The following is a 27122-nucleotide window of genomic DNA, read 5'->3' as shown; positions in this document are numbered from 1 at the left end:
GCCTACACAAAGTATAATCTCAGTGATTCAATCCTAGATGAATATTCTTCTAAGATGACCAGATCATAATTTCTTATTAGATGTATATATGACTAATTAAAAAAATTTATTTTTTCCTTTTCAAGTTCTAATAGTTGGCAGCCTGTCTGGTGTATTTTGTTATCTTGGAGGGCTCTGTTAAAAGAGAAGGATCAAGCTGACTCTGAATGTTCACTTTTGCTGTCTTCAGTATATCACGGTCAAAGGGTAGGTCCTCACTTTTAACCTTTTTCAATAATGTTGTGTACGTGAGTTTGATTATTGGCCTCTCTTCAAAACTGGACAGATATCTAAATTTTTGTTATCGAGATTAATAGTCCATGCATAAATGAAATACCATATTGACCTTCTGAAAGGTTGACAAGTATTTATTTACATACAATGGATATTATGGTTTGATCTTTAATGCATATTTGTTTCATTTTGATGGTACTTGTGGTTTTACAGGGCTTCCCTGGTGGCTCAGATGGTAAAAGAATGCACAGGCAATGTGGGAGACCTGGGTTTGATCCCTAGGTTGGTAAGCTCTCATGGAGGAGGGCGTAGCAACCCACTCTAGTATTCTTGCATGGAGTATCCCCATGGACAGAGGAGCCTGGCAGGCTATAGTCCATGGGGTTGCAAAGAGTCAGACACGACTGAGTGGTTTTACACAGGTTATTATAGTGATACTATTTTTTCTTTGAGAAAAGTTTTTTCTTCTAATGTTTCTAAGAAAATGCTTTTCCAAAAGCAAAGCTGGTTGAACAACATTTTAAATCAGAAGATGAAGATGTTTGCCAGGAATAGATTTTTTCCCCCCAGTAGGCCTAGAGGCAGTATTTCACATTGGTTTAAGGACATCAATTTTGAAGCCCAGACTCACAGATTTGACCTCCAGCTTTGCTATTAGCAAGCTGTGTGATCTTGAACTTCTATATAATTTCTCTGAGCTTTAGTTTTCCATATCAGTAAATTGGGACAGTGGTACCTAACGCAAAGACTTGTTACAATAATTACTCAATGTGTTAAGCACTCAGAATAGTGGTTGTCAGATAGTCTGTTTTCAAATTCAGTTATGGTCCCTTGGTAGTCACTTCTTAGATTACTTTGCTGAATTAGTTTCCAATGAATAAGTAGGCCCGTTAATATTAAAAGATCAAAGTTAAACCATGTTCCCCCTCCCCATTTTCTGTCCTGTATATTTTCTATATTCACTTCCTTCTGTGAATAACTGGACCAAGTGTGGGGATACAGGCCCTGGAGTTGGACCTGAATTCTGCTTTCACCTTGGTTCTAATCTTAAGTCTGCTGTTTCTACTTTACAGACTAGGTTAGGCCATGGACAGACAGTTTCAGTTGCCAGAGATGGGTTCCTTTTGCTGAGCTTATGTCTGATTTAAGATGAAGATAAAAAATTGTCTAGTCCTAAAGGACATCAGGAATTCTATATGTCATGTATAAATCCTTATGCCTGGAAATCATGAGGGATGGAATTTACCCCTCTCATTTATTCACAGATATGGCATAGCAGACAAACCTGAGTTAAGTTTGTTTTAATAAGCACTTCTAAGGAAAGAGCTGCTTTTTTGCCCTGTGTAATAATCAGCAATTAACCAGACTGCTACTGATTATAGTCTAAAATTCCAGCCCTTATACTAATGATTTTGGTTACAGTCTGCTGAGCATTCTGTAACCCCTAGAAGAATGTGATAAAACTGGAATGAAAAGTCTCAGAACAGAGACCACTTGTCTCATCAGGGAACAGGGTAGCCATGTGGCGATCTACAGTAATTAATCAATGAGGAAGCAAGCCTGGAGACCCTTCCAGGATCAGTCTTCATTTTCTTTGTAGCCTGAGCTCTCTCTGTTTTGTTTTATTCAGAATCACTGAAGCACTGTAGAAACATAATTCTTTAAATATCTGTGGTGTGACTCACTCTGTTTTATTACATCTTGGGGGGTGTGTGTGTGCGTGTGTGTGTTTCAAGGGATTTTAAGAAAGAATTGATAAATTTTAGCTAGTTCCCACCCCCATTTAGTAAGCTTGTGAAATAGCATAAAACATGAAGGCAATCCAATCAACTTTTAAGAGATCGATAGAGGAGGAGAGCAGCCTTTTGATCCACATAGTAACCATTCTTTTCTCCCTTTAAATGTATGCAGCAAGGGTTGGTAATGTAATAAAAACAGCCCTTTTTTTGACTGGATTCAGGAGCACTCACCCCATTTGCAAATGGTATAGCCATGTGAGATACTTGAAAATAGCAAAAGGCATGATGACAGCAACTAACCTGTACATTTAAATCTGAACATGCAGCAAAGCCAGTAATGTACTGTCTAGAAAGAAAAATAAAATTTCACATAGGAACTATGTTTACAAAGCTCCCCTCAGTTATTTCCATTTTAAATTAGCACTGTGCTTTCAGGTATATAAATTTATTTGGTTCTAAAAAACAAAATGTGTTCTTACAATTTGGATATATTTAAGGAACTTACAGATTTCTGATGATATAATAATAAAAGTAAAATTAGCTGGAAATCAGTGATAACTTCTCATAAGCAAGCAACGTTTCTAGCTATTCTTTCTTTCATTTACATCCAGGGAGATTTCTGGCTTTTTCTCCAGGCTCTGTTTTGAAATCAATACTACTCTTATTAGATCTGGCTTAATGTTGTCCAAATGGAATTCCTTCTACTGGGTTGACCCAGGTGGCTGTACATAATGGTCTCAGTTGGAGCAGAAGGTATGGTAGACGTCATAATTGTTTTTCTGATAGTCTCATAAATTCTCTATCAGTGGGTTCGTAAAATGAGGTGAATTTAGATGACATAAAATGAGTCATTTTAAAGTGATTAGTTCAGTGGCATTTAGTGCATTTGCAGCATTGTGCAGTCACCATCCATATCTAGTTGCAAAACGTTTCCATCCTTCCACAATACAGCCCCACTTCTATGCCCCTCTTTTCCAGACCTAGCAACTGCCAATGTGCTTTCTGTTCTAATGGATTTTAAATACATTTAAAAAACTATCTCATGTTTGCCTTTAGATCCATGAGTGGTGATCTGGTCTCCCTGCTTATGTTCACAGGTAAGTTCTTAAAGGTTATCCCCACGACTGCATAACTTGCATTATTTCTGGAGATAAAATTTGGACTCTAGTTTCCAGACTATTGTTCAAATTTTGTCCCCCTCTTTAGCCAGTCCAGTAAAATGAATTACAAATATCTTGGATTTACTACCTCTTGAGGAAAGGGCCCCTCTGTAACATTCCTTTAATTCCAGCTCTTTGATACCGAACTATAGCATTCCTTTACAAAAATATTTTTAAAGCTCCTTTTTAAAAAATAGGTTAGTAGCATCCACTCCTCTATAATGTTTAGCGGGAGCATGCAGAGGCTCATGGTTGGATGGGCCCGGGCCCAGGTTTGGGCTGCCACCACCTCACTGCAGTGCAGGAAGGCAGTAGGCTCAGGAAATCTGCAATGTGTACCAGTTTGCCTTTGGGACTTGATGTTGCCAAGGGTTTCTGGAGCAGAGAAACCTTAAGTTAAACCCTGGGAGGAAGGAGTGAAAAAGAAGATGAAAAGAAAGATGCTTATTCCCTCAAGTGGTGGGGCAGGGGGGCTTTCTTTTACGTAGAAAGGCAACATAGAAAGAAAAGCAGGCACCGAAGAGTCAGCAGACCAGCTCTGTTACTCACAATGGGGCATCAGACAGGGTTTAACTTTGTCATTCCGAGACTCTGTTCCTTCATTTGTCGAATGGGTATACAAATACTATACCTAGCGAGGGTTGTGAGGCCTAACTGAGATCATTCTATGTTTACTGCCTAGTACAGTGACTGGCATATAGTAAGTAGGTACTGAATAAACAAGAGCTGTTACTAATGCATTTCAGGATGTGGAGGATCTCATTGCCTAGTGACTGAAAGTCTATCACTAGTATGCTTCATGGACAGGCTTCCCCACAGTCTCACAGATTCACTCTGTGGTCCTGTCCTAACAGTCGATACTGCTGCTCCCCTTTCCTTCTCCTCCCTGCCTGGAGATGCTGAATGCCATGTTTCCCCGTTACTATAATTGTTCTGGTTTAATAATTTGTCAACTTCATAATATGCTTTTAGTGTGTTTCTTTTATAAACGAGCTCATGGCAACTAGTGGTGACTCACTGAAAATAGGAGATACAGACTAGTAAGAGCCAGAAAGTCTATAAATTAAGGAAAGGACTCTGGCCTTGCATAGAGAAGGATCTAGTAACCACATACTATTCTTAGAAGTGGCAACAAATGTCGACATTGCAAGCCCATGTTCTGATGAGTCTACTGTTCTTCATTGGGCCCTAAAAGATGTGTGTGTGTGTGTTTTACTTTCTGGTCGTGCCACTCAGTATATGGGATTATAGTTCCCTGACCAGGGACTGTACCTGCATCCTTTGTGTTTGAAGTGAGGAGTGTTAACCACTTGACCACCATGGAAGTTCCTAAAAGATGTTTTATTACAAAACTCTCATTGTTAGTGTGCAACTAACATCTTTCACTAGCAGTACCACTAATGTATCTTCAAGTAGCCTGGAAGTGCCTTTAGACAGATGGACTGAGAATGACAATATTGTTCAGGATTCTGCAAGCTCCAGCTTCAACCATCAGCTGTGAGTTGCATCCAAATACCCCTCATTGGCAGTCTCTATCCTGGAACCTGGCCTGGCATTAGGAGGTCTCAACTTGGCATCCATAGCCTTCTGTATACCAGGAGTAGATAGTTCTAAGGAGTCACAGGTCCCTCGACCTGTATAGTTTTATGCATGTATTTTCTTGAGGGAAAGGACCCATAGCTTTCTCCAAGGGGGAGAAGCCTTTTTAATCCCAAAAAAAGGTTAAGAGTCACTACACTAGAGGAAGATGCTATTACTGCTGCCCATGTTCTACCTAGGCATGTGGGTTCTGCAGAAGCAGAACCTCATTTTCAAAGAAGGAAAAGATTCTTACTGTTTTGAAGAACTTTTTAATCATGTGCCTTCTGCCAGTTCATTCTCAGAAATCTTCAGCAAGCTAAGCTAGTTAAATCATTATCCAGGCATGGAATACATTGTCTTTCATCATTTGATTGATTTGATTTCCCCATTTCCTGCCATGAACTGCCCACTTAGTGCATTATGTTTCAGACCAGACAGTCTGCAGACTATAACCCTGAGGCTTTGACAGGGGAAAAAAAAAAAAAATGAAACACTAAACAAGGATGCACAGAACAGAGAACATACGATTTCTGAATTATCAGGGGGTGCAATTGTTCACTGAACCAAAACAGTTCTTCTCTCAGTTAAAGCAGCAGAAACCACAAAACACAAGTTATGTTGATGGGATTCGTGTGACTTTTAATTCTTATTTTACTAATGTTTTACAGTAAGTGTAAGGAGTAAAGACAGGAATGGAGTGAGGGAAAGGAAGAAGAGAAACGTATTCTTTCAAGTTCCTTGAACGGCTAAAGCACGTGCTAGGATCAGAAAGTTGAGTAAAAGCATCATGTCCTTTTCACCACGGAAATGGAGATGTGTGACACAGATATGGCAACTCTTCAGATCTGTGGAAGTGACTCTGACAGAGAATTAATTCTGCATCAAACTTGGCACATGTGGAAGACTGGGCAATGCAGGTGCTACACAGCTGGGCAAATGAAAACTGGACTTCCTAGAACCTATTTCCTAGCGTGCTAGCAGGACATCTGTGCCCCTTCTCTGGTCTGAGAGTCTCTTCCTCTCCAGCAGGGGAGCAAGACCCCACCAACTATGCAGCAACAGGAAATCTGTTGGGCAAGACTGTTAGAAGATCAAGATTTCTTTTTTATATTTATTTGCTGTGGTGTTGATTGACCAGAAGGGACTCTTTACTTTTGGGCAGGAGCATTGTGTCCTGGTGATAAGATAATCTACATTTAGCATTCTTAAAAGGCATAAGTGTGAAGACAAGGCCTTTTTAGGACCTAGACCAGTGGGGAGGGAAATACGAGGATTTTAAGGTTAAAGGCATGAACAGCTAATTCTCTATCACCACAAATGAACTGCCACGGATAAATGAGACCTTGTCTTTTCCCCTTCATACAAATACTCACCTCTTCTAGCTTACACTTCTAAATCTAAGGTCAGCTTAATCACAGTTTGGGATTAACTATGAGTGTGCTTCTAAAGTTAAGGTGAAAAGCTACATTCTTAATAAACTATTCCTTTTTCCTAATTAAATGGATTTGAATAAGCTAAGGGGTAACCCACAAAACTTATCACTGCCTTTTTTTTTAAAGTATATAATTAAAAGGACATGAAATGGACAGGGAGAAGTCATTACACGAATCATAGAAATGGTCAACATGCATCTAATTCTACTTACTGAGCAGAGAGAGCTAAAGGGGTTAAGTTCTTTTGAGAAGAACCTAAATGTGTTTTAAAAGGACAAATACTACACTATCCTTTTTTTTTTTTTCCTGAATGGAAGAAAGGATATATGGAATTGCAGCGGGGTGAGAGGGAAAATACCCATTAAACAAACACCTATCATTTGTGAAACAATTCTATCGAGTGGTGTTGGGTGTGGACTGTGGGTTTATCTCTGGCAGTGATTTTATGTTTTAGGTATCTAGAGTGAGATTACATAGCTGGGTAACGGCTGGGTATGGTGAGTGAATATAGGTTTTAATTTCAGTTCACAGCAAGATGGTGATGATCACAGATTTAGCACCTTCGTTTGTACTTCCTCTGTACCTGAATCATCTATAGCTGTGAAGCCTGAGCTTTAGGTGAGAAAGCTGCATTCTTAGATAACTCCTCTGTGATTGCTCTAGGACTGCGGTTTGCTCCAATCTAAGGTGTGGATTTCTTATTAGAGAAAGTAAGTATTCGATGCTAAATATGAGACTGAAGCCTTGAAGACAATGTGGAGTGGCGACAGGTGTTTTGTATCAGGAATAGGCTGTTTGACAAGTCAAGTGTGTATTATCCCCTCCTAAGCATTAACTTTTTTTAAGCAAGAGAATTATATTTTTTGGCTTGAAATGGTGGTTTCTTCTATATTTGATTTCTCGGTTTTCTTAGTAGATATCACTGTCTCCTCCAATATTTCTTCAAAACTTTCCCCTATCTGGGAGGTTTTCTTTGAGGCTATCTTAGAAGCCTCCTCTTCCTCCTCCTCTTTCTTAAGAGACAGCCCAGTGGCTGACCCTTTGGAGGTGGTAGAACTGAGGATTCTAGGTGGGAGCAGATAGCTTGGGTTGGGAAGTGGATTCAGCCCCGAAATGCTTAATCCACTGGTGCTGAAACGTGTCTCTTCGCCTTCCAGCAGCTTCCTGTAAATCCAACAGAGAAAAACTCTTAGGAAGTCAACTTGCAACTTCTGAAAGAATTTAATCATCCATCCCCTATTCATTTCAGAAAGACTTCAGATTTCAGATTTCACAGTTTCTTCATGACATTGAGACCAATAAATATTGAATTTCAAGGCCAAAGACTTGGACTTTATCCAGCATACACACACACCTTTTCATCCAGCGCACGCACACACACACACACGCCTTTAGCACCAGCTATGTTTAAAGCACTGTCAAGGGGAAACCTATCTTATTTGCAAATACATTAAAAAAAAAAAAAAACCTTCAACTCCCCCTTGGTTTCATCACACCCAGTTTTGGCACTTAAGAGTCTACAAAGATCTACGGAGAAGTAATTTACTAATTAATACCTTAAGTGCAACAGGGATAAGAAGGTAAGAAGTCCACAAAGAAACTGCCTAATTCAGCCTGAACTTGAGATCTGTATTTTTTCAGCATGTCAGGGTACAAAGGAAATGGAATCAGCAATAATAGAAACCAAGGAAGTAACCTGTTTCAGATACCAAGCTTTTTCCCAGCCTGGCCTAAACAGCATCATAACAGAATGGCTCCAGTATCTTTCTTTTCCTCTCATAATTCTGGTAACTTTTATCGTTTAAAAAAAGAAACAGAAACCCAAAACACTATCAAATCCTCTGGGAGCTTTAAAGTAGTATACAAAGTGTCAGAATAAAAGAAAAAATTCTCAGACAGATCTGAGGTTGAATCTGAACTCTTTCATTTACCAACACTGTGATTTTCAGCAAGTTACACAGTCTATTGTTCAAGTTTCCTCATCTGCAAAATGATGATATAACCTGATACCTAGATAATTTATATGCAGAATCTAATATAGTGCCTAGCACACAGTAGTCATCCAAAAAGTAGTAGCTGCTGTCATTTTTTTTAAGGTAAATGTTTACTTACACAGGTATCCAGGAGCATACTTCATCTGTGAGGACTTTCTATGTTGTATGAACCCTGTTTTTAAAGTTAGAGTCTGGTGGGTTTTACTTCAACCTCTGTGCACTCACATTATTGCCTTAAATCTCTGCAGAGGCGGGTAGACTGCTCCAGGCCTCCAGGCACTAGTGGGGTGGAGCTGGGACCTAACCAAGTTGAGGGACGTAAGGGTCAGCTTACCTGAAAGGAGGCAGTGATGCCTTTCCTCATCCCCTGCTTCACCCATAAACTGGAGCCTAAAACCACTTATGTGGGTAGCGATGCCCCAGGTGATAGGATCTGCCTAGGTGAGCATGCCCTGTGACGTACCTGTAAGCTGCTATCTCAATGTCAAGAGCCATTTTGACATTGAGCAAGTCCTGGTATTCCCGAAGGTGGCGCGCCATCTCACTCTTGGTGTTCCTCAGATCATTCTCCAGCTGCCCAATGTTATCCTGAAAAGCAGCAACACAAATCCAATATATGTAGGCCAAACTGGCCGACATTCATTGAGATTGAGAAAGCAAGGATTCTCAACTCTGCCTACACATTAAAAATCCATACCTGTCCCTCAGCCCAGATTCTGATCCAACTGTTCCAGGATGGGGTCCCAACATCTTAATTTTTCCATAAAGGTCCCAGGAGATCTGGATACATTTCTATCAGGGGTCACAGGGTTCTCAACTAAACACCGGGAAGATATTTATGTTTTACTCACTTACTGTCCCTCCCTTGCTATTGTATTACTGCTGAATCACTCAGTTGTTGAATGTCCTTTTCGAAACCAAAGGCTCAGGTCAGGAGCTTAGATTCAGAAAATGCCAACTGTGGAGAGCCCAGAGAGGATGGCAAGTCTCTGCCTCCATTCATTGTGATGGTTTCATGAAGTCTGCTAGTCAATCACTTCACTGACCGAACTTTACATGACAGATAGGAAGCATAGACACTTCAAGGAATTTTTTTTTTTAATCCAAATGGCAGATTGAAATTATAATTTTTTAAAAAAAGAAACTTAAGTTCATATAATACTTGTGCTTTAAGTTCCTCCAGGTACAAAACCAGGCACAGAAGAAAAAAAGGTTTAAATCTGTGATTCTTGAGAAACGAGAGGATCTTTTAAAAACACAGCAGATCCTATTCCTGATCTACTTAACACCCTCCAACAGCTTTGGAATTAAGTGCAAACTTCTCAGCACAGGCTATACTTTTCACCTTGCTCAGTATGTTTTAGTTACCGTGGCCTTCTCTTTTGCTCCTTAAACTTACCAAGTTCACTGCTATCGCAGGCCCATTAGACTAGCTCTTTCCTCTGTTTGGAATGCTCTGTGGTGGGTCTTCACATGGCTGACTTCATGTCATACAAGATTCAGTTCAAATGTCCTTTACTCAGGTCTTCAGCATCCAATTTAAGTACCCTCTCCACACTGATCTAGCATGTACTTTTACCTTAAGCCGGGGAAACTGCTAGCCCATGAAGGAAATTTGTGAAAACTTAAAAAAAAGTATCTTCAGAGAAAAGCCCCCACCTGAAAGTGGCCACTCTGCTTTTTAGCTCTTATTATATGGATAATTCTTTGTTGAGGGGAGCTGTCGCTGTGAATGTAGGATTTTTAGCAGCATTCCTGACCTCTATCGACTAGATGCCAGCAGCACCTTCTCTCCCAGCTGTGATAACCAGCAATGTCTCCAGACATTGCTAAATGGCCCTGGGAGGGTAAATCCACTGTTAGAAAACTATTGTACTGGGATGTAATTTACATGGAAGCCGTCTGTCTAGTTCACCCCTGGAAGCCCATAGCCTAGCACAATGAACACTGGAGATGCTCAATGAATGATTGTTGAATGAATTTCTTTTCTTATTCTGAGCAAATAACTCATATAATTCAGTTGCAATTCTCAACATAGTGAGTACAGTGGCTGAGAGTTATTTTTATGAAACAGTCATGCAGATAAATATATCAGAAACCCCAAGAAAGTGCTGAGGAACCCTTTGAATTTCCCTTGTAGGGATGATAAAATGCTGGTGAAAGCCAGGGCTGATAGATCAGGGGGTGCAAACTTCCAAATCAAAAGAATCTGCAGAAAGAATTAAAATTCATACCACCTACCTGTTCTATAAATATTGACAGGAATACTGCAAAGAAAAAACCCAATTAACTGATGGGTTCAGAGCAAGGAATGATGGGTTCAGAGCAAGGAATGATAAGCAGTGAGGAAAATATATAATACACTGAACAATGGTGGAAATATTCCAAAGTGTGTTAAGAGATCATAAGAGTTCAAAGGGATTTTTGTCAAGAAATTTTACTTGATAGTTGCTATATTTGAGGTTAAATAGTGTTAGTTGCTCAGTTGTGTCCGACTCTTTGCAACCCCATGGACCGTAGCCCACAAATCTCCTCCGTTCATGGGATTTTCCAGACAAGAATATTGGAGTGGGTTGCCATTTCCTTCTCCAGGGGATCTTCCTGTCCCAGGGATTGAACCCAGTTGTCCTGCATTGCAGGCAGACTCTACCATCTGAGCTACAAGCAAATCTAGTGACGCCCTAGGAGTAAGAGAATCAATATACTGTGGTAAGGGGAAAAGAGTCTACGGTGAAGGAAAAGGAGAAAGGGGAGCAAGTATTCTCATTATGCAGAGGGGCAGGAGAAATGTTACAGGAGGAAAAAAAGAGGATTGCATCAAGATCTTTGGATTGCATTTCTTGCCCTGACACCAACATCTAACATACCTCAGTTTTCTATACTCTACTTTCTTTGAAACTTCCATTTCTGTATATGGGAAATTATAATGTTTCTTCTTTTCTGAGGTATTCTGAGATCCTCAAGTGAGGATTTCAATTTAATGCACCTCACATTATGATGTGATGAGTTCATTATCTGGTCAATTAGATAATAGTCATTAGAACAACATTTGGTACCTAGGAACTGCTTACTAAATGTTAGTAATTTTTATTATTGTTAATATCATACCATGTGACTCTACCCTTTTAATGATATGGACAAATTGATCACGAGCCCTCCCTACAACCCCTTAGATCAGCGGTCCCAACCCTTTGTGGCACTGGGGACTGGTTTCGTGGAAAACAATTTTTCCACGGATTGAGGGGAGGGGATGGTTTTGGAATGATTCAATCACACTGCATTTGTTGTGCACTTTATTTCTATTATTACATCGGCTCTACCTTGGATCATCAGGGATTAGATCCCAGAAATAGGCAACCCCTGGCTTAGATAACTAAAGAAAGCAACGTATAATAAAACTTTAACATTGGAGAGTTGGAGGCAAATCCCATAAAGCACTGGATTATTTTTTGTTTTTCACGAAGATGTACATCTCCATAACAGTTGGATTTTTTTTTTTCATTTAAAGGATATTATTTTCTTTCTCCAGATAGGAAGGTACAAAGTTAAAACCTTAAATTCCAGAATTTAATATAATACTTCATTCTTCAAAACAGCCACAGGCTTTTCAGCTCTGGACACCCAGGTTTCCATAACAGTTTTTAATAACAAATGTAAATAAAAACTTTTCTAAAGTGCTTTGTACTACTCTTTCCTAGGATACTAAACAAAATGCAACCTTTCTCAGCAACTAAGGATTAAGATAATGATCAATTATTTCTCTAGAATTCTGTGATGTGTTTTATCTTTTAGGTCAACTAAGGTATATATAAGGCTGTGTATTTTCCCTAAATGGCCCCTGAGAGCAGTATTTGAACTAGTGTTTGCTACTAGCGGTTTTCTTTGTCCTGAAAGTTGAACTAATCTGCTACTCACTCCCGACAATGCCTGACTCCGGTGGTTCCTCTTCTCTATCTTGCCGCAGGCTTGAAATCCAAATAGCAAAGTGCTTTAGAATCACAAAGTAAAGTAACAAATAAGCTGGGGGGCAACAGAGGGGCCAACTTCCGAATATGTGATTTAGAGACAGATGTGTCACATCAGCAGGTTAATTAGTTCCTTTTAAAAAAATTATTTTTGTTTCACAGCTGTTTTCTGAATGAGAGGTTGCTGGGGACCTGAGTTCTAGATAGATGAGATTTCCTTGAACTTTTCTGCCACACATTTCACAGGTCTATTTTATGGATCAGTGTAGACATAAAGCATGACTTTGCTCTTTTTAGAAGAAACTATGCTGACTGCTGACCCCTGCTCTTCAACATCTAGGCTCTTTGTCTGCGCTTTCTTCCCCACCCTAGGCAGTCTTGCATTGCCCTTCAAAAGCCCTGCCAAAGATGGCCTCCAGCTGGAAATCTGAGCAAAGCGCTGCAGTCTGCCCCCTCCCCCAACCACGCAGCAGCTGCTGACTTAGACTGAGGGAACAGGAGAGAGGCACTCCCATTCCAAGGGTCTCTCCTGGAATGGCTAACCAGAGTGCTGAGCATCCTCCTCGGGGCTCGAAGGATGTGGACTGGGAGTAAGAGAGAGAACAGGCCACCAGAACATCTGCAGTGGCGCGCAGGTCAACAGACAGAGCTGTGGGTTCATCACTTTTAGGGGCCCTCACCCAGGGGAACAGTAGTGAGTGCGGCACCATCTGATTGAAGAAGGCTGTTCAGAATTACTGCTCTGTCTGATAACGAAGGTGGAGAGAGAGGATTTCTATATGTGGTACACTCACAGGTCACTCTGCTGCCTTTTCTCACTCCTATCTTTGTTTCTTCCCATGATTTTTTCTACAATACTTTAAAAATGTTGCACTATAAGTATTTCTATAGGCTGGTTTACACTGGGAAAGGTGGTTTAAGTCAGTGCACCCCCAAATCAGTCTGAGGAATTGATAGGCTGCAGTGCTTTTATTGAAACTGCATATTCTTGGGCCCCACCTGCAAACTACTGAATCCATATCTTTGGGAGTAAGCCTGAGACTCTTTCTGTTAAGCCCCCAAGTAACCTTGGCGGGTCAATGGGTTTAGGAACCACTAGTTTTTCTGTAAGGGCTCTATCAGGGTGGGCCAGGTGGCAATAATACAGTGAGGTGGTATGTTTGGTGTTTAGTTGCTAAGTCATGTCTCTTTGTGATCCCATGGACTTTAGCCCACCAGGCTCCTTTGTCCATGGGATTTCCCAGGCAAGAATACTAGAGAAGGTTACCATTTCCTCCTCCAGGGGAATCTTCCTGATCCCCAGGGATCAAACCTGCATCTCCTGCATTGGCAGGCAGATTCTTTACCACTGAGCCACCAGGGAAGCCCTAATATACTGAGGTAGAGGGGACAAAAACAGCACAAAAGAAAGCAAAAAACATATGGAAGAGTTGAAAAAAAAGAGAGAGAAGGGGACCAAATGAAGACCTTTTTCTTGAATTCTAATTTCAGAAATGGATCTATCAGGTTATAGATTTATATGCAGCCACTGCCACCCCCAATCTCCAAGGGGCCAGCCCCTTCCTGCTGTTTAATTAGGCTACATTTCAATCTCATACTGGAGAGAAGAGGGCAGACTTGGCTCATCTCCCTGGAGAGCATTAACTGATGGTGTGATCCTGATTGTTCCGCAAGGTCTTTCAAGGAAAGCTTCAGCTTTCCAAGATTGACCATCATACAGGGCCAGGGCCCCCAGTACCGTCCAAAAATGTCCTTAGGCATCTTTGGCAGAACAGGGACTCTAATGGTGGTGAAGCAGGAACCAGAATCACCCTGTGTCAGAAATGGAAAGCCTTTAGTTAAAGAGGATGGCTCTGTTTGGCTTCTGAGGACAATAGTCCTAGCACCTCTTAATTTTTCGTGTCGCCTGATTCAACCCTTGCATACACCACGGTATACTCACTATTAATATGTCACCTTGAATCATTCTTCACCCTTTCAAAAGTGTGATAAGCTTTCTTTCCTCAAATAGGCTGTCAGCTCTCTGGGGCAGGGAAAACGTGACTTTAATGGGGCCTTCCTCTGCCTTTAAGAGGGTGGCAAACCTGCAAAGGAAAATGGGCCTACCACTAATCTCTGAAGCAGAAGAAAGAGAACAGCCTCCCATCACTGCAGTGAAAGGGGAGGGGGAGGGGTTAGAGGGCAAGAAAACAATGGCTGAATCTCACTGTGGGGAAGGCGGCTTTTCATCTCAATCAGCGCTGCTAAGATTGTCACAACAGCCTGATGACACCCTTGTGGCTTCAGGACCCGCAGGTGAAGATGTGCACCCCTCCTCAGCTTTTATATAGATATATATATCTGTTGTCTGAGCTCCTCTTCCATTCTCAGCAGGTCCACTGAGGCTACGGCTGATGGGGGCAGCACTGCAGAGCTGCAGATGCCGCAGTTTCTGTTGTTTTTTGTTTTCTGCAGGCTAGTCTGGATGACCCTACTATTGTCTAACATTGAAAGCCTTTTAAAGCAAACAAAACAAACCAGACAATACTGTCACTATTTCTTAGAATATAGGGGCTACACCAAGCAACCAGAGGACATGGCAAAGCCCAATTCAGATGGTGATTATGGGTAAGTTATCCTTTTTAGAGAAATACTGGGCTAGCCCAGCAGAAGACCATGTAGCCCATCCTTTGAAGCTTCTAGAAGAAAATACGAAGTCTCAATTAACTAAATGTAATTAGTTCAGGCCATTGAGAGCTAGGCCACATAGTGAAAAGTTCAAGTTAAACATTTTGAAGTGGAATAAAAGTATTTATTTGAATATTACTGTAATTATAAATACCAAAATAAATAGCCCAAGCAAGCTTTCTTCATTTATCAAAGGGAGCTATTTATAATGAACAGCAAATACTGCACACCCATAATAATTCTCTGGCTCCAGACAAAAATAGCACTTTGAGGATTCACTGCTTTCTTGATTGATTTTCTTAATGTTCCTAAACATAATTAATTTTATCAAATGGAAACTTTGAGCTTGGTAGAATGAATTATTGCAAGTTTCTGAACTATTAGCATTCTATCCAATGGAACTTTTATTGCACCTTGAAACTGAACCACACTATTTAGATTCTTTTCCACACTTTTCACCTGTCTCTGTGTCCTTTGTGGTCATAAGCCCAGAATGTTCCATGTAGTAAAACTGAAGGTGCAGTGGCCTTTGTTTGGAGAGAAAAGGAGGAAAGAGCCAATCGATACCTTCACAGGAGCTTAGAGGACAGGCAAAGATGGGGAAAAAATAAGTGACCTATAACAAAGATGCACTCATCTCTGTGATTTATCACATGCACTTAGGATGGAAAAATGTTAAGGAAATGGGAATTTTCGAGTGGGACTTCACTGCTGCGGGGCAGACTAAGTGGTTTTTGTTAAATGCTAAGCCATCCATGAACGTGAAAATTGATGCTGTCCACGAGGTGACCCTTGATTGCAGGTAGCCGAGACTGATGTGTTTGTGTTGAGAAAAAAAAAAATCGAAGCAGTTAATTGTCTAGAGAGTCATAACTGGGACAAGAGACAGGAGGGAAATTCTGAGATGGGAAGAACTCTAGATCAGCACCGAGGACAGCGCCCTACCATCCTCCTTTCCTAACGTCTGTAATGCTTTCTTTAGGAAGAAATACCGTAAGTCAGTGGCCGAGCGAACTGAGTGTATGCTGGGGGAGAACAGAGCAGGGCGGTTATTACTAGCCCAATCACTCATCTCCTTGACTGCCAGTCTCTACTCCTTTGAGAGCAAAAGTCAAGACAACGGGATAGAACTCTTGCCAGTATAGTCTCGCATTCTTCCCCCACCCAAGTGCAGAAATATTCCCAGGACGCACAGAAAGCATTTCAAAGTCAATCAAACAAGCCAGACAGCAGAAACAGCACCGCCAACCACGGAGAGGCTGCGACCTACCCCTATTGCGCTCACCCCTCTTTGGGAGGGGTTGTTCTTCAGGTCGCCAGCGTGTTTATGCCCACCTGCTGAAGCTTGAGGGCTTCTTTGTTAGAAGGGCTCAGACAGGGACGCAAGTGAGGGGCAGGGAAAGAGGGCGTCCAGGCCCCTAAAATTAGCGAGAGAGGCTCCAGGGCTTTTTGTTTGCCAGTGCCTCTGGGCGGGGCGCTTTCCGTCCCCTCCTTTATCCGCCCCTTGATTTCGAGGGCCCCAACCGTGCGAGAAATACGCGCTGGAGAGCAGAGGGCTCCCTTCTCTACGCAGCGCTCCAACCTTTACCTGGTAGCTGGCCACCTCGGCACTGTGTCGCTCCTCCAGCTCCAGGATCTGCCTCTCCAGGGACTCATTGGCCCCGCGCAGGCCCTCGATCTCGATGGTGCGTGCCTGCAGCTGGCGCCGGTACTCGTGAATCTCCTCGCGGCTGGCCCGGATGGCCTCGGTGCTGCGCGCCGCCTGCTCGTTCAGGTTGGCAAACTTGGACTTGTACCACTCCTCGGCCGACTGCAAGTTCTTGGCGGCCAGCGACTCATACTGGGCGCGGATCTCCCTCAGCGCCGAACTCAGATCTGGTTTAGCCACAGCCACGTCCACCTCGGCCGCGGCCTGCGAAGACGCCTGCAGCGTGGCCAGCAGCTCGGCCACCTCCTCGTCGTGCACCTGGCGCACGAAGGCCAGCTCGTCCAGCAGTGACTCTACCTTCTTCTCCAGATCCAGGCGGGCAAGCGTGGCGCCGTCCACGTCGCGCTGCTGCGCCTTCAGGGCGCGCTCGGCCCCTTCGCGCCCCCGGCTCTCCTCCTCGCAGCGCGCCCGCAGCCGCTGCACCTCCTCGGCCAGCCCGTCGCGCTCCAGCAGGGCCTGCGCGCGCGCCGAACTAGCCTCCTCCAGCTGCGCGCGCAGATCGCGCAGCTCGCGCTGGAAGAGCTCGCCGACGCGCGACGGCTCGGCGTGGCGCTGCCGCAGCGCGGCCAGCTCGGCCTCGAGCGCTCGGTTCTGCGTCTCCAGCTGGTGCACCTTCTCGATGAACACGGCGAAGCGGTCGTTGAGACCCTGCAGCTGCTCCTTCTCGTTAGTGCGGATGATCTTGTACTCATTGGTGCGCGCCGCCGCCTGACTCAGGTCCAGCCCGTCGGACGCCGGGGACCGGCGGTAGGCCAGGCCCAGGCCGAGCGACGAGGCCGAGGAGCAGGCGGCCGAGGAGGCCACATTGCTGCGGGACAGCGACTGCGAGCGGAAGCTCCCCGAGCCGCCAGCCCCGGAGAGGCGCGAGGACAGGCGCGAGCCGTCCCCGAACACCTTGCGGTAAGAGGAGGAGGCGCACAGGTAGTGCTCCGAGCCGAAGCTCATGGTGCCGAGACCAGGGCCGGGAGAGCGGCTGCGGCTGCGGCTGGCGCTGGCGAGGAGAGGAGAGGTGCGCCGGGCGGGGCGCGGTGGGGCGGCGTGCACGGGGTTTTAAGGCGTGGGGGGTGGGGGGACGACTAGGGCGGCGCGTTGGGGGCGGAGCTCCTGCTCGGGTCGGGCGGAGAGGGGAGAGGGGAGAGGGGGGCCTCCAGGAGCGGGGGCGGGGAAGCGCAGTGACTCCTGCAGCTGCGCGCGCCCCGGACCGAGGGCGAGGGGACAGAGCCATTTGTGTAGGAGCCAACGCCTGTCTGATGAGCCCCTCGCCGAGAATCGTCTGGTTTGGAAGTGACTTGTGTGGAGGGGTTCCTGAGCGATGGGGGTTTCCCATCTGCAAACTGCGCGGTTCTATCGCGTCCCTTGACCCTGCCCTCGCCCGCTTTAATCCACTGGGAGATTAGTGTTTTCTGCGAGGTGTGCTGTACTCTCACACCCACCCCGGGGCTCCCGGGCGTGAGGCCCTGTTTTTCCAGTTAGAGTGTAGACCCTCAGGGCGCGGCTTTGTCCCGTCCTTCAGCCCGCTCGGGGTTCCCAGGGGAAAAGTGGGTCTCCGTCAGAGAGCACCGCATCAGCTTCTCCTCTGCGGCTCTCGGGGGCGCCCGGGTTGGGTGGCTGCACCGAAAGCCTGCAACGCCCCGGGGAAGAGAGGAGAGGGAGGTGCGGCGCGAGAGCCTGAGTTGCAGGGAATGGAGAGAAGCCGAGGGAAAAGCTGGGATGGCCATGATGGGCGGAGCTGAGGTGCCCCTGCCACTTATGTGTTAAGTGTGCGTTCCTGTTCACCACTGTCCCCCACCACTCTCCACTAATTAATGTCCGCCTTCTTAATTCATCTACTTTACCTGTCTGGCCCTGTAGGCGTTTGAGATTTCAGTCTGTGAATATTTTTATCTGGTTTAGAAGATCTGTCTTTGGACAAAAGCTGCTGCTGCTGCTGCTAAGTCGCTTCAGTCGTGTCCGACTCTGTGCGACCCCATAGACGGCAGCCCACCAGGCTCCCCCGTCCCTGGGATTCTCCAGGCAAGAACACTGGAGTGGGTTGCCATTTCCTTCTCCAATGCATGAAAGTGAAAAGTGCAAGTGAAGTCGCTTAGTCGTGTCCGACTCCTAGTGACCCCATGGACTGCAGCCTACCAGGCTCCTCCGTCCATGGGATTTTCCAGGCAGAAGTACTGGAGTGGGCAATTGCCTTCTCCATTTGGACAAAAGAGGTCCCTGCAAACATTAAGTTCCGAAAGTGCAGAAGAGTGCTGTTGACTGAGCTGGCCTCCCTATCTGCACAGGGGTGATTTCCAAGAATGGGATCTGTAAAGATGAGGGCTGGGAGGAAGCAGAGTGGGGTCTTCAAACTTGTAATCTCTCAGGATGTGGCTATGACTTTGAGGAGGGAAGGGGAGGAACTTTTTAGTAGATTCCAGAATTCCAAACTGAAGGCCTTTTTTGATCTTGGAATCTCAAGGATGTAATTCTGTGATAAATTTTACTTTCATGGAAGAAATATTACCTGAGACAGGCCTCTAAAAAGGGGACGGGGAATAGAGTCCTGTGGGACTTTGGAGCATATTCTTGTCTTTGTGCTTTATGTCTTGTAAGATAACTGGGCCCTACCACAGCCTGGTCCTTGGTTCCTCCTCAGAAACCAAGACCTGAGCGGCAGGGACTCAATTCTGAGTTCAGTGGACTCAGAAATACCTGGTAATGTGAAGGATGGAAGAGTGCTGACGTCACTGAATGAATGTTTTCTGCCAGCTATCGTGGCAAGAAGTTTGCATAGGTTTACTTCCTTCTGGCTACTCCCCAAGGTGACCTTTATCCGCATCTTACTGATAAGAAGCAGGCTTAGCTGCAGCACCCTGCATAAGATTCCTAGCAAGCAAACACACTTTCTTTCCTCACTGCATAATTCTACTTAAAGCAATGAGACTCTCAAAGTTTTATTAATTTCTATGTAGCCAGAATAAAGCTAAGTGGGCTTCAGAAAGGTTTTGGCCAATAACAAAATAGCAGGCTGGTTTGTAATTCAAAGAATCAGAGGTGATGGGTTTGAATTGTGTCTCCTGCCACTTACTAAGCATGAGGGGATAGCAACAGTTACACCAAGGTCATAAAAGACTGAGTTGGTGCATGTGAAGGTGCTTTGTACAGATGTAAGGGGTTAATGTCATCATTGGCTTCTTTCAGATATGTATTGCTTTGCATCTACGATCAACAGCAAATGAGTCAGGTTTTGTGATGAGACTGCCCACAGTATCCTTGCACAGGCCTCTAGGCTGCCCCTTGGGAGTGAGAGTATAGCCCTCTTGACTGTTTGTGCTCCCACGGGTTAACATGAGTGTGGCTAAGTGGAAACAAGCACATATAATTAGAAGCTTTTCTGGGCTGTGGCTCCAATCTCACTTTAACTGTACTACCAAAAGCAAAATCACCTTTCTTTTTAAAATTTTTATTTATTTATTTTTGGCTTTGCTGGGTTTTCATTGCAGTGCATGAGCTTCTCATTGCAGTGGCTTCTTTTGTTACAAAGCACAGACTCCAGAGAATGTGGGTTTCAATAGTTGTGTTGCACAGGCTTCATTCCTCCATGGCATGTGGAAGATCCCAGGAGCAGGGATCAAACCCATATCCCCTGCATTGGCAGGCAATTTTAACCTGATTTTAAACCACTGGACCACCAGGGAGGTCCTTGCCTTTCTTTTGCAGTCTCCAAAAGAAGCAGTAATCCAAAGGCAAACACACATATAGCAGAAGCTGCTAAGTCACTTCAGTCGTGTCCGACTCTGTGTGACCCCATAGACGGCAGCCCACCAGGCTCCCCCGGCCCTGGGATTCTCCAGGCAAGAACACTGGAGTGGGTTGCCATTTCCTTCTCCAATGCATGAAAGTGAAAAGCGAAAGTGAAGTCGCTCAGTCGTGTCTGACTCTTCTCGACCCCATGGACTGCAGCCCACCAGGCTCCTCCGTCCATGGGATTTTCCAGGCAGCAGTACTGGAGTGGGGTGCCACCGCCTTCTCCGATTGAGCAGAAGAGGGTGAGGCAAAAACCTGAATCACCCATCAAAGGGGTAGTGGCCCTGGAAAATCTAAAGTGAGCTGCGTTTTGCAATTGCTGAATAGCTTAGCATTTCAGAGATTCCATACTTAAATGCCCCCATGAGACTTGTGCCTCCCTGCCTCCTCTTTTTTGGCATACTACTCCACAGGCCCAAATATTTGGCTTTAATTATTTTAGCACAGAGTTGTACTACCAAAGAGTAATCTTGGCTGAGTCACAAGCCACATCTCCTTCCAGCTGGCCAGGTCTCCTAAGTGAGTGCCTTGCCCTATGCCAGGGGGTGTGTATTTATTTTACTATAATGGCAGACTCAAGCACTGTAGACACATCATTCAATTATCTCCAGATTCTCCCTCCTGCCACATCCTCCGTGGCCTCTCTGTGGCATTTGGCAGTGCTCACTACTCTCTCAGATTTCAAGGACTCAGTCTTTGGCCTTCTGCTGTTCCCTCATAAACTCATTTTTAAGTATGATATCTCCCAGAGGCAGGGAGGCTTGTGGTAAAGAGCTCTAGTTTTGCATCATGGTTCTTCCTAGCCATGGGACTTTGAACAAGTCACTGGTGCTTTCAAACTGTGGTGCTGGAGGGGACTCTTGAGAGTCCCTTGGACTGCAAGGAGATCAAACCGTCAATCCTAAAGGAAATCAGTCCTGAATATTCATTGGAAGGACTGGTGCTGAAGCTCCAATACTTTGGCCACCTGATGAGAAGAGTGTACTCATTGGAAAAGACCCTGATGCTGGGAATGATTGAGAGCAAGAGGAGAAGGGGGTGACAGAGGATAAGATGATTGGATGTCATCACTGACTCAATGGACATGAGTTTGAGCAAACTCTGGAAGATAGTGAAGGACAGGGAAGCCTGGCGTGCTACAGTTCATGGGGTCACAGAGAGTGAGACACAACAGCAAAATTTTGTTGAACAACAAAATTTGCTGAACCTTAGTCTCTTCATTTATAAAATTTCAACAGAACCATCGACCTGAGGAGTCTCCAGACCTGGCTACTCTTTAGAAGTACTTAAATTCAGATTCCTAGGCATTGCCTCCAATCCATTGAATTTAGGTTGGAGAATCCTTGACCTCCTTTTCCTGAGATGACTGTGAGGCTTACATGAGGTTGTGTGTACAAGTGTGCATCACAGCGCCTCCATGTGCACGCTCAATAAATGATGGCTATTAGAAGTAGCGACTTCTTTCGTTCCTTTATTCAGCAATATTTACTGAGTACAAGGCACTGGACTAGGTGCTGGGACTCTGCTTCCATGGGACTGGAATTTTAGCAAGAGAGATAGAGATTAAGCAACTGATTACACAGTTAATTGTTAATTATAACTGTGACTGGTGCTCTAAACTGTGACTGGTGATCTAGAGAAGAATACACGATGCTGTGGGGCATGTATTAATAAAAGACCTGACCTATGTTGTTGATTCTCAAATCCCTATTTCCAGTTTCCAACTCCAAACTCGCATATCCAACTGCCTTTTGGGCATCTCTTCATGAATGCTTGTTGCCCTTTAAGTGCTGTTATTTGCAAGAACACTGGAGTGGGTTGCCATTTCCTTCTCCAATTTAAAAGTCAACTTTTTCTTTCCCTCTAGCCTCTCCCCCGCAGACCACTTCTTGATCTTAACTTTTCTGTCCCATCTATTCTTCTGCTTGTGCAATTCTTGCCCTGACTTCCACTGTTGAAATCCTTGAGATTAAGTGCTGTTATTTAGAAGTGAACTTATTCTTTCCCTCTAGCTTCTCCCCCTCAGACCACTTTTTGATCATCTGTTCCACTGCTTGTGCAGTTCTTGCCCTGTCTTCAACTGTTGAAATCCTTAGGGCTCAAATACTGCCTCCTCCATGAAGACTTTCCTTTTTTTTTTTTTCTCCATGAAGACTTTCCTAATATTTCCAATATAAAATGATCCTTCCTTCTCATGAACCCTCCTCCAGCTACTCAGTCTGCAATACTCACATGACTCACAGTCACCTCCCATCTTCTGCTGTAATTATTTGTGTGTTTGTCTAAACTGAACTAGAAGCTTCTTGAACACAACTCTTCTATATCTATGTATCTCTCAGCATCTCTCACAGTATTAAACACATGTGAGGAGGAAACAATTGTTGATTTTTTTTTTCTCCTGTACAACCACTTGGGAAAACTCTGGCATAATACCAAGGGTGCAATTCATAAAAGAAATAAACTTGGCTTCATAAAAATAAAAAAAAAATCATTTGTTTTGCAAAAGACCCATTTAAGAAGATAAAAAGACAAACCACAATTGGAAGAAAGTATTTGCAAATCATATATCCAATAAAGAATTTGTATCCATATATATAAGGAACTCTAAATACAGCAGTAAGAAAATGAACATTCCATTTGGAAAATGGACAAAAGACTTGAGCAGACGTTTTACCAAAGGAAGTATTCAGATGGCAAATAAGCACATGAAAAATGAGTTCAGCATTACTAGCCTTTGGGGAAATGCAAATTGAAACCACAATGATACATACTTACTAAAGTGGCTGAGACCAAATACTGACAATATCAAGGGCCTGCAAAGATCAGAGCATCTGGCTCTCTTCTTCACTGCTGATGGGGCTGTTAAATGGTACAGCCATTCTGGAACACACTTTGGCAGTTTCTTATGAAGTTAAAAATACATTGACTGTATGACTCAGCAATCTCACTCCTGAGTATTTAGCCTAGAAAAATGAAAACCTGTGTTCACAGAAAAATTTGTATATGAATGTTCACAGCAGGTCTCTTTATAATATACAAAACCAGAACACAACCCAAATGTCCTTCCACAGGTGAATAGATAAACTATGATACATCTATCCAGTGGAGTGCTATTCAGTATTAAAAAGAATCAACTCTTGATAAATAATTCTCAGCAACTTGGATGAATCATAGGAGCATTATGCTGAGTAAAAAAGTGCTGTGTATTACCTGACTCATTTCTATAACATTCTTGAAATGACAAACTTGTAATGGTGGAGAACAAATCAGTGGTTGATGGATTAGGGTTGTGGGGAGGATGCGGCTGTTAAAGGGGTAAGGTGAAGGTTGTTTTGTGGTGGGGGAACAGTTTTGTCACTCAAGGTTATATGCATGATAAAAATTCATAGAATGAAAGAGGAGAGAGAGAGAAACCCTGTGAAATCCAAATAAAGTCTGTGGTTGAAATAATTTGTTGCGTCAGTTTCACTTTCCTGGATTTTAATAATGTACTAAGGTTATGTAAGATGTTATCTTGAAGAGTCTTAAAGAGTGAGCTGGCTGGATGCATGGTACCTGGGAACTTTCCAAACTGTCTTTGCAACTTCTTGTGGGTCTTAAGCTACTTCAAAATAAGAAATAGTTCTTTGAAGATAATTAATATATAAAAAATAGGCAAATGTTCTTTGGAGATATATGATGAAGTATTTAGGTTTGCATTGTCATGATTTATATAACTTACTCTTAGATGGTTTGGCAAAAATAGTACACACACACACAGATGCAGGGGAAGTAAAGCAAATATGGCAAGAAGTTAGCAATTGGTGAAAGCAGATGTTTATCGTATTAGTCATGCAATTTTTCTGTAGGTTTGGAAATTTTCAAAATAAAAAGTTGTGAATATTTATTAATATATAGATATGTAGAAAGATAAAGTAAGCAAAAAAGAATGTATTATCCAAATCTGAGATTGAACTAATGACCTTCACTCTAATACTCTACCAACTTCATTTAATTACTGAGTGCTCTTCCCTGCCCCCCGCCCTCCTGCTCAACAATAGGAAAATCCTGCGTATTCTGAAGTAACAACAACGACAACAAAAAAAAGTCAGAATTTGCATTCTGTTGGGAGTATTTTAAGTGTTATACTGAATCCTTGGTGTTACCATGTGTGTGCTTAGTCACTAAGTCCTGTTCAACTCTTTTGTGACCCCATGGACTGTAGCCCTCCAGGCTCCTCTGTCCATGAAATTTCCAGGCAGGAATACAGGAGTGGGTTGCCATGTCCTTCTCCAGGGCATCTTCCGGACCAGGGATCAAACCCCGGTCTCTCTCATTGCAGGCAGATTCTTTACCATCTGAGCCACCAGGGAAGCCAGGTGTTACCATAGACAATTAAATATTTACTGAACCCTGGCTGTGTGCCAGCTGCTGGAATTAGAGCAAAGAATATAACTACAAGTGATAAAAAGTATCCTTTTCTCAGATTAATTTTTAAAGTAAATATAGAATCGTATGCATTTTATATATACCTTTAATTTTTTACTTCGTAAATTGTAGCCATTTACCAACATCGGTTATATAGATCTGTTTACTTCTTTTTACAATTCAGTGTGGTGTTTGGTTATATAGATGTGCCATAAGTTGTTTCATCAGTCTCTTGTTGGACTTTTACATTGTTTTTAGTTTTTCCCAGGCTAAAAATACACTAATTTTTTAAAAAAGAAAATACATTACCTGAAAGAGAAAAAAATATATTACCTGAGTGAAATCCGGCCTCCACCTCTACTTTCCTTAAACAGTCAGCCATCCAATATTTATTGAACACTTGTTGTGTGTCCAGCTACATGTTTGTGCTGTTTGTGTAGGAGAAGACATGAGATGTGGTCACTACCTCTAAGGAGCTTGCAATTAGTTGAGGAGTTATGGCTAATTCGAGGGCATAACTTACAGACATAAATACATTAGGCACTATGTACTTGACTGCAGGCCATATGTGCTGTGTACTTCAGCCCGTCTCCTTTCTGTATCTGACTTTATACAGTCATATTTGTTCAGCTGAGTTTCTTTAGCCTCTGTGAAAAGATGATTGCATGAGTATATCACTAAGACAGGGAGGATTATGCCTCAAACTTTCTGGAGAGGCGTGATTATTATTTTTTTTAATAACAAAGACATGTGAAAGAACATGACATCAAGCTAAGTCATACGCCTATTTGTCCTCTATCTATAAAAATTAAACTGTTTCTATCTACAGGAAAAGATAAAAAACCGCTGTGAGTCCTTTGGTGTGGCTCAGTGGATGTGACACATCAATCTGTGTGGATGTAGTTTTGCTCACAAATTGGTATTTACGCAGATTTGCATTGCATTGTTTGATGCACAGTTTTTTTGTCCCCTTGCATTTCTTCTATATTTTTGATAAGGGGTTTCTTGGTGACCTTTCTTATTTAAAAAATAAAATAAAACCAAAGTTTCTATGTTTTGGCCTTAGCAGTCTCCTGGTGACTAAGCTGATTCAGAAGACTGTGTGTTTGTGTAATTTTCTCTCTCATCCTTTCCTTTTTCCCAGAATTAGCTCTTCGTTTACCTCTTCTAAATCCAAGTATAGGCTGAACCAGAGTTGCCAGGGCCCCAGGGATAGGAGAAGGGCTTCCCAGGTGGTGCTAGTGGTAAGGAACCCACCTGCCAATGCAGGAGATGTAAGAGACACAGGTTTGATCTCTGGGTCGTCAGGATTCCCCTGCAGGAGGAAATGACAACCCACTCCAGTATTCTTGCCTGAAGAATCCCATGGACAGAAGATCCTGGCGGGCTACTGACTGTAGGGTGGCAAAGAATCGGACACAACTGAAGAGACTTTAGCATGCAAGTATGCAAGGAAAGGAGAAACAGGGAGGCTTGCCTCTCAGTTACACTTCAGGACCTGGGACAGCTCCTCAGCGATCTTGGTGTGCACGCCTACTTTCTAGACCTCATAGAATGTCAGAATGGAATCAAATTTGAAAAGCCCTTTGGTTCACCTCCTGCCTTTTGATGATGCCTAGAGAAAGAATCCCACTTAGCAAGTATTTCAGAATTATTAACCGCCTGGCTGTGGGAGATGCAAAGGGCTTGGAGAGCTTCCCCTCCCACAGCATTTCTTGTATCTACATGTCTGCTGATGCCAAAAGAGAAGCCTTCAGTTCAACTCAGCAAGCTTATATGGATCAAATTTTTTCCTCCCTGGAAAGAGATATGACCTAAATACAGGTATGCTGTGTGAAGGGGAATAAAGGGACTCCAATTTGAATGAGGAAAATAATTCCTCCCGAGGGCTTGTCTTGAAGAGGACTAGAGGAAGAGAGCGTGATGCATTGAGAAAGCAGGAAATGGCAAAAGAAGTAAAGGAGCATTCAGAGAAGTCTGGGTCTCTGAAGGCAAATGTGGTGAGCTTCACACTGTTGACACCAGTGTACTCGGAACACACAGTCAAGAAATCTTCCACTTTCTTGCAAAGAATAGAGGCCTGTTGTCTCCTCTTCTCAATACATATAGCAAGAGTCACTAGATTCATTTTCAAAAGACATGTATGTAATGACTTAATGTCTTTTGTCTTCATTGTTCCTCACAATAAACTTGGAAAGGTCAGGTTTGGGGGGGGATTTTTTTTCTTTTTTGTCCACATTGCCTGACATGCAAGATCCTAATTTCCCAACTAGGGATGAAACCTGTGCCCCCTGCAGTGGAAGCACAGTCTTAACCACTGGACCACCAGGAAATCCCAGAAAGGGTTTTATTATTTTCATTTTTCAAATGAATAAACTGAGACACTGAGAGGTTGCCCAAAGTGACACAGCTGGA

At 43.3% G+C, this 27122-nt stretch overlaps 1 protein-coding gene across 1 annotated transcript; it reads right to left on the bottom strand.

Annotated features, from left to right (window-relative positions):
- Positions 1–5369: 5369 nt before the first annotated feature.
- Positions 5370–17516, bottom strand: INA (internexin neuronal intermediate filament protein alpha). Its single transcript, NM_001075958.1, is given in 3 exon segments — positions 5370–7350; positions 8644–8768; positions 16401–17516. Coding segments are annotated over 3 exon segments (1500 nt in total). The 5' UTR covers positions 17466–17516; the 3' UTR covers positions 5370–7040.
- Between the last annotated feature and the right edge of the window lie 9606 nt (positions 17517–27122).

Source organism: Bos taurus, chromosome 26, assembly GCF_002263795.3.
Source record: "Bos taurus isolate L1 Dominette 01449 registration number 42190680 breed Hereford chromosome 26, ARS-UCD2.0, whole genome shotgun sequence".
In the NCBI taxonomy this organism is placed as follows: Eukaryota; Metazoa; Chordata; class Mammalia; order Artiodactyla; family Bovidae; genus Bos; species Bos taurus.
The sequence above is the reverse complement of the archived record's forward strand: the minus strand, read 5'-3'. Positions and strand labels throughout refer to the sequence as shown.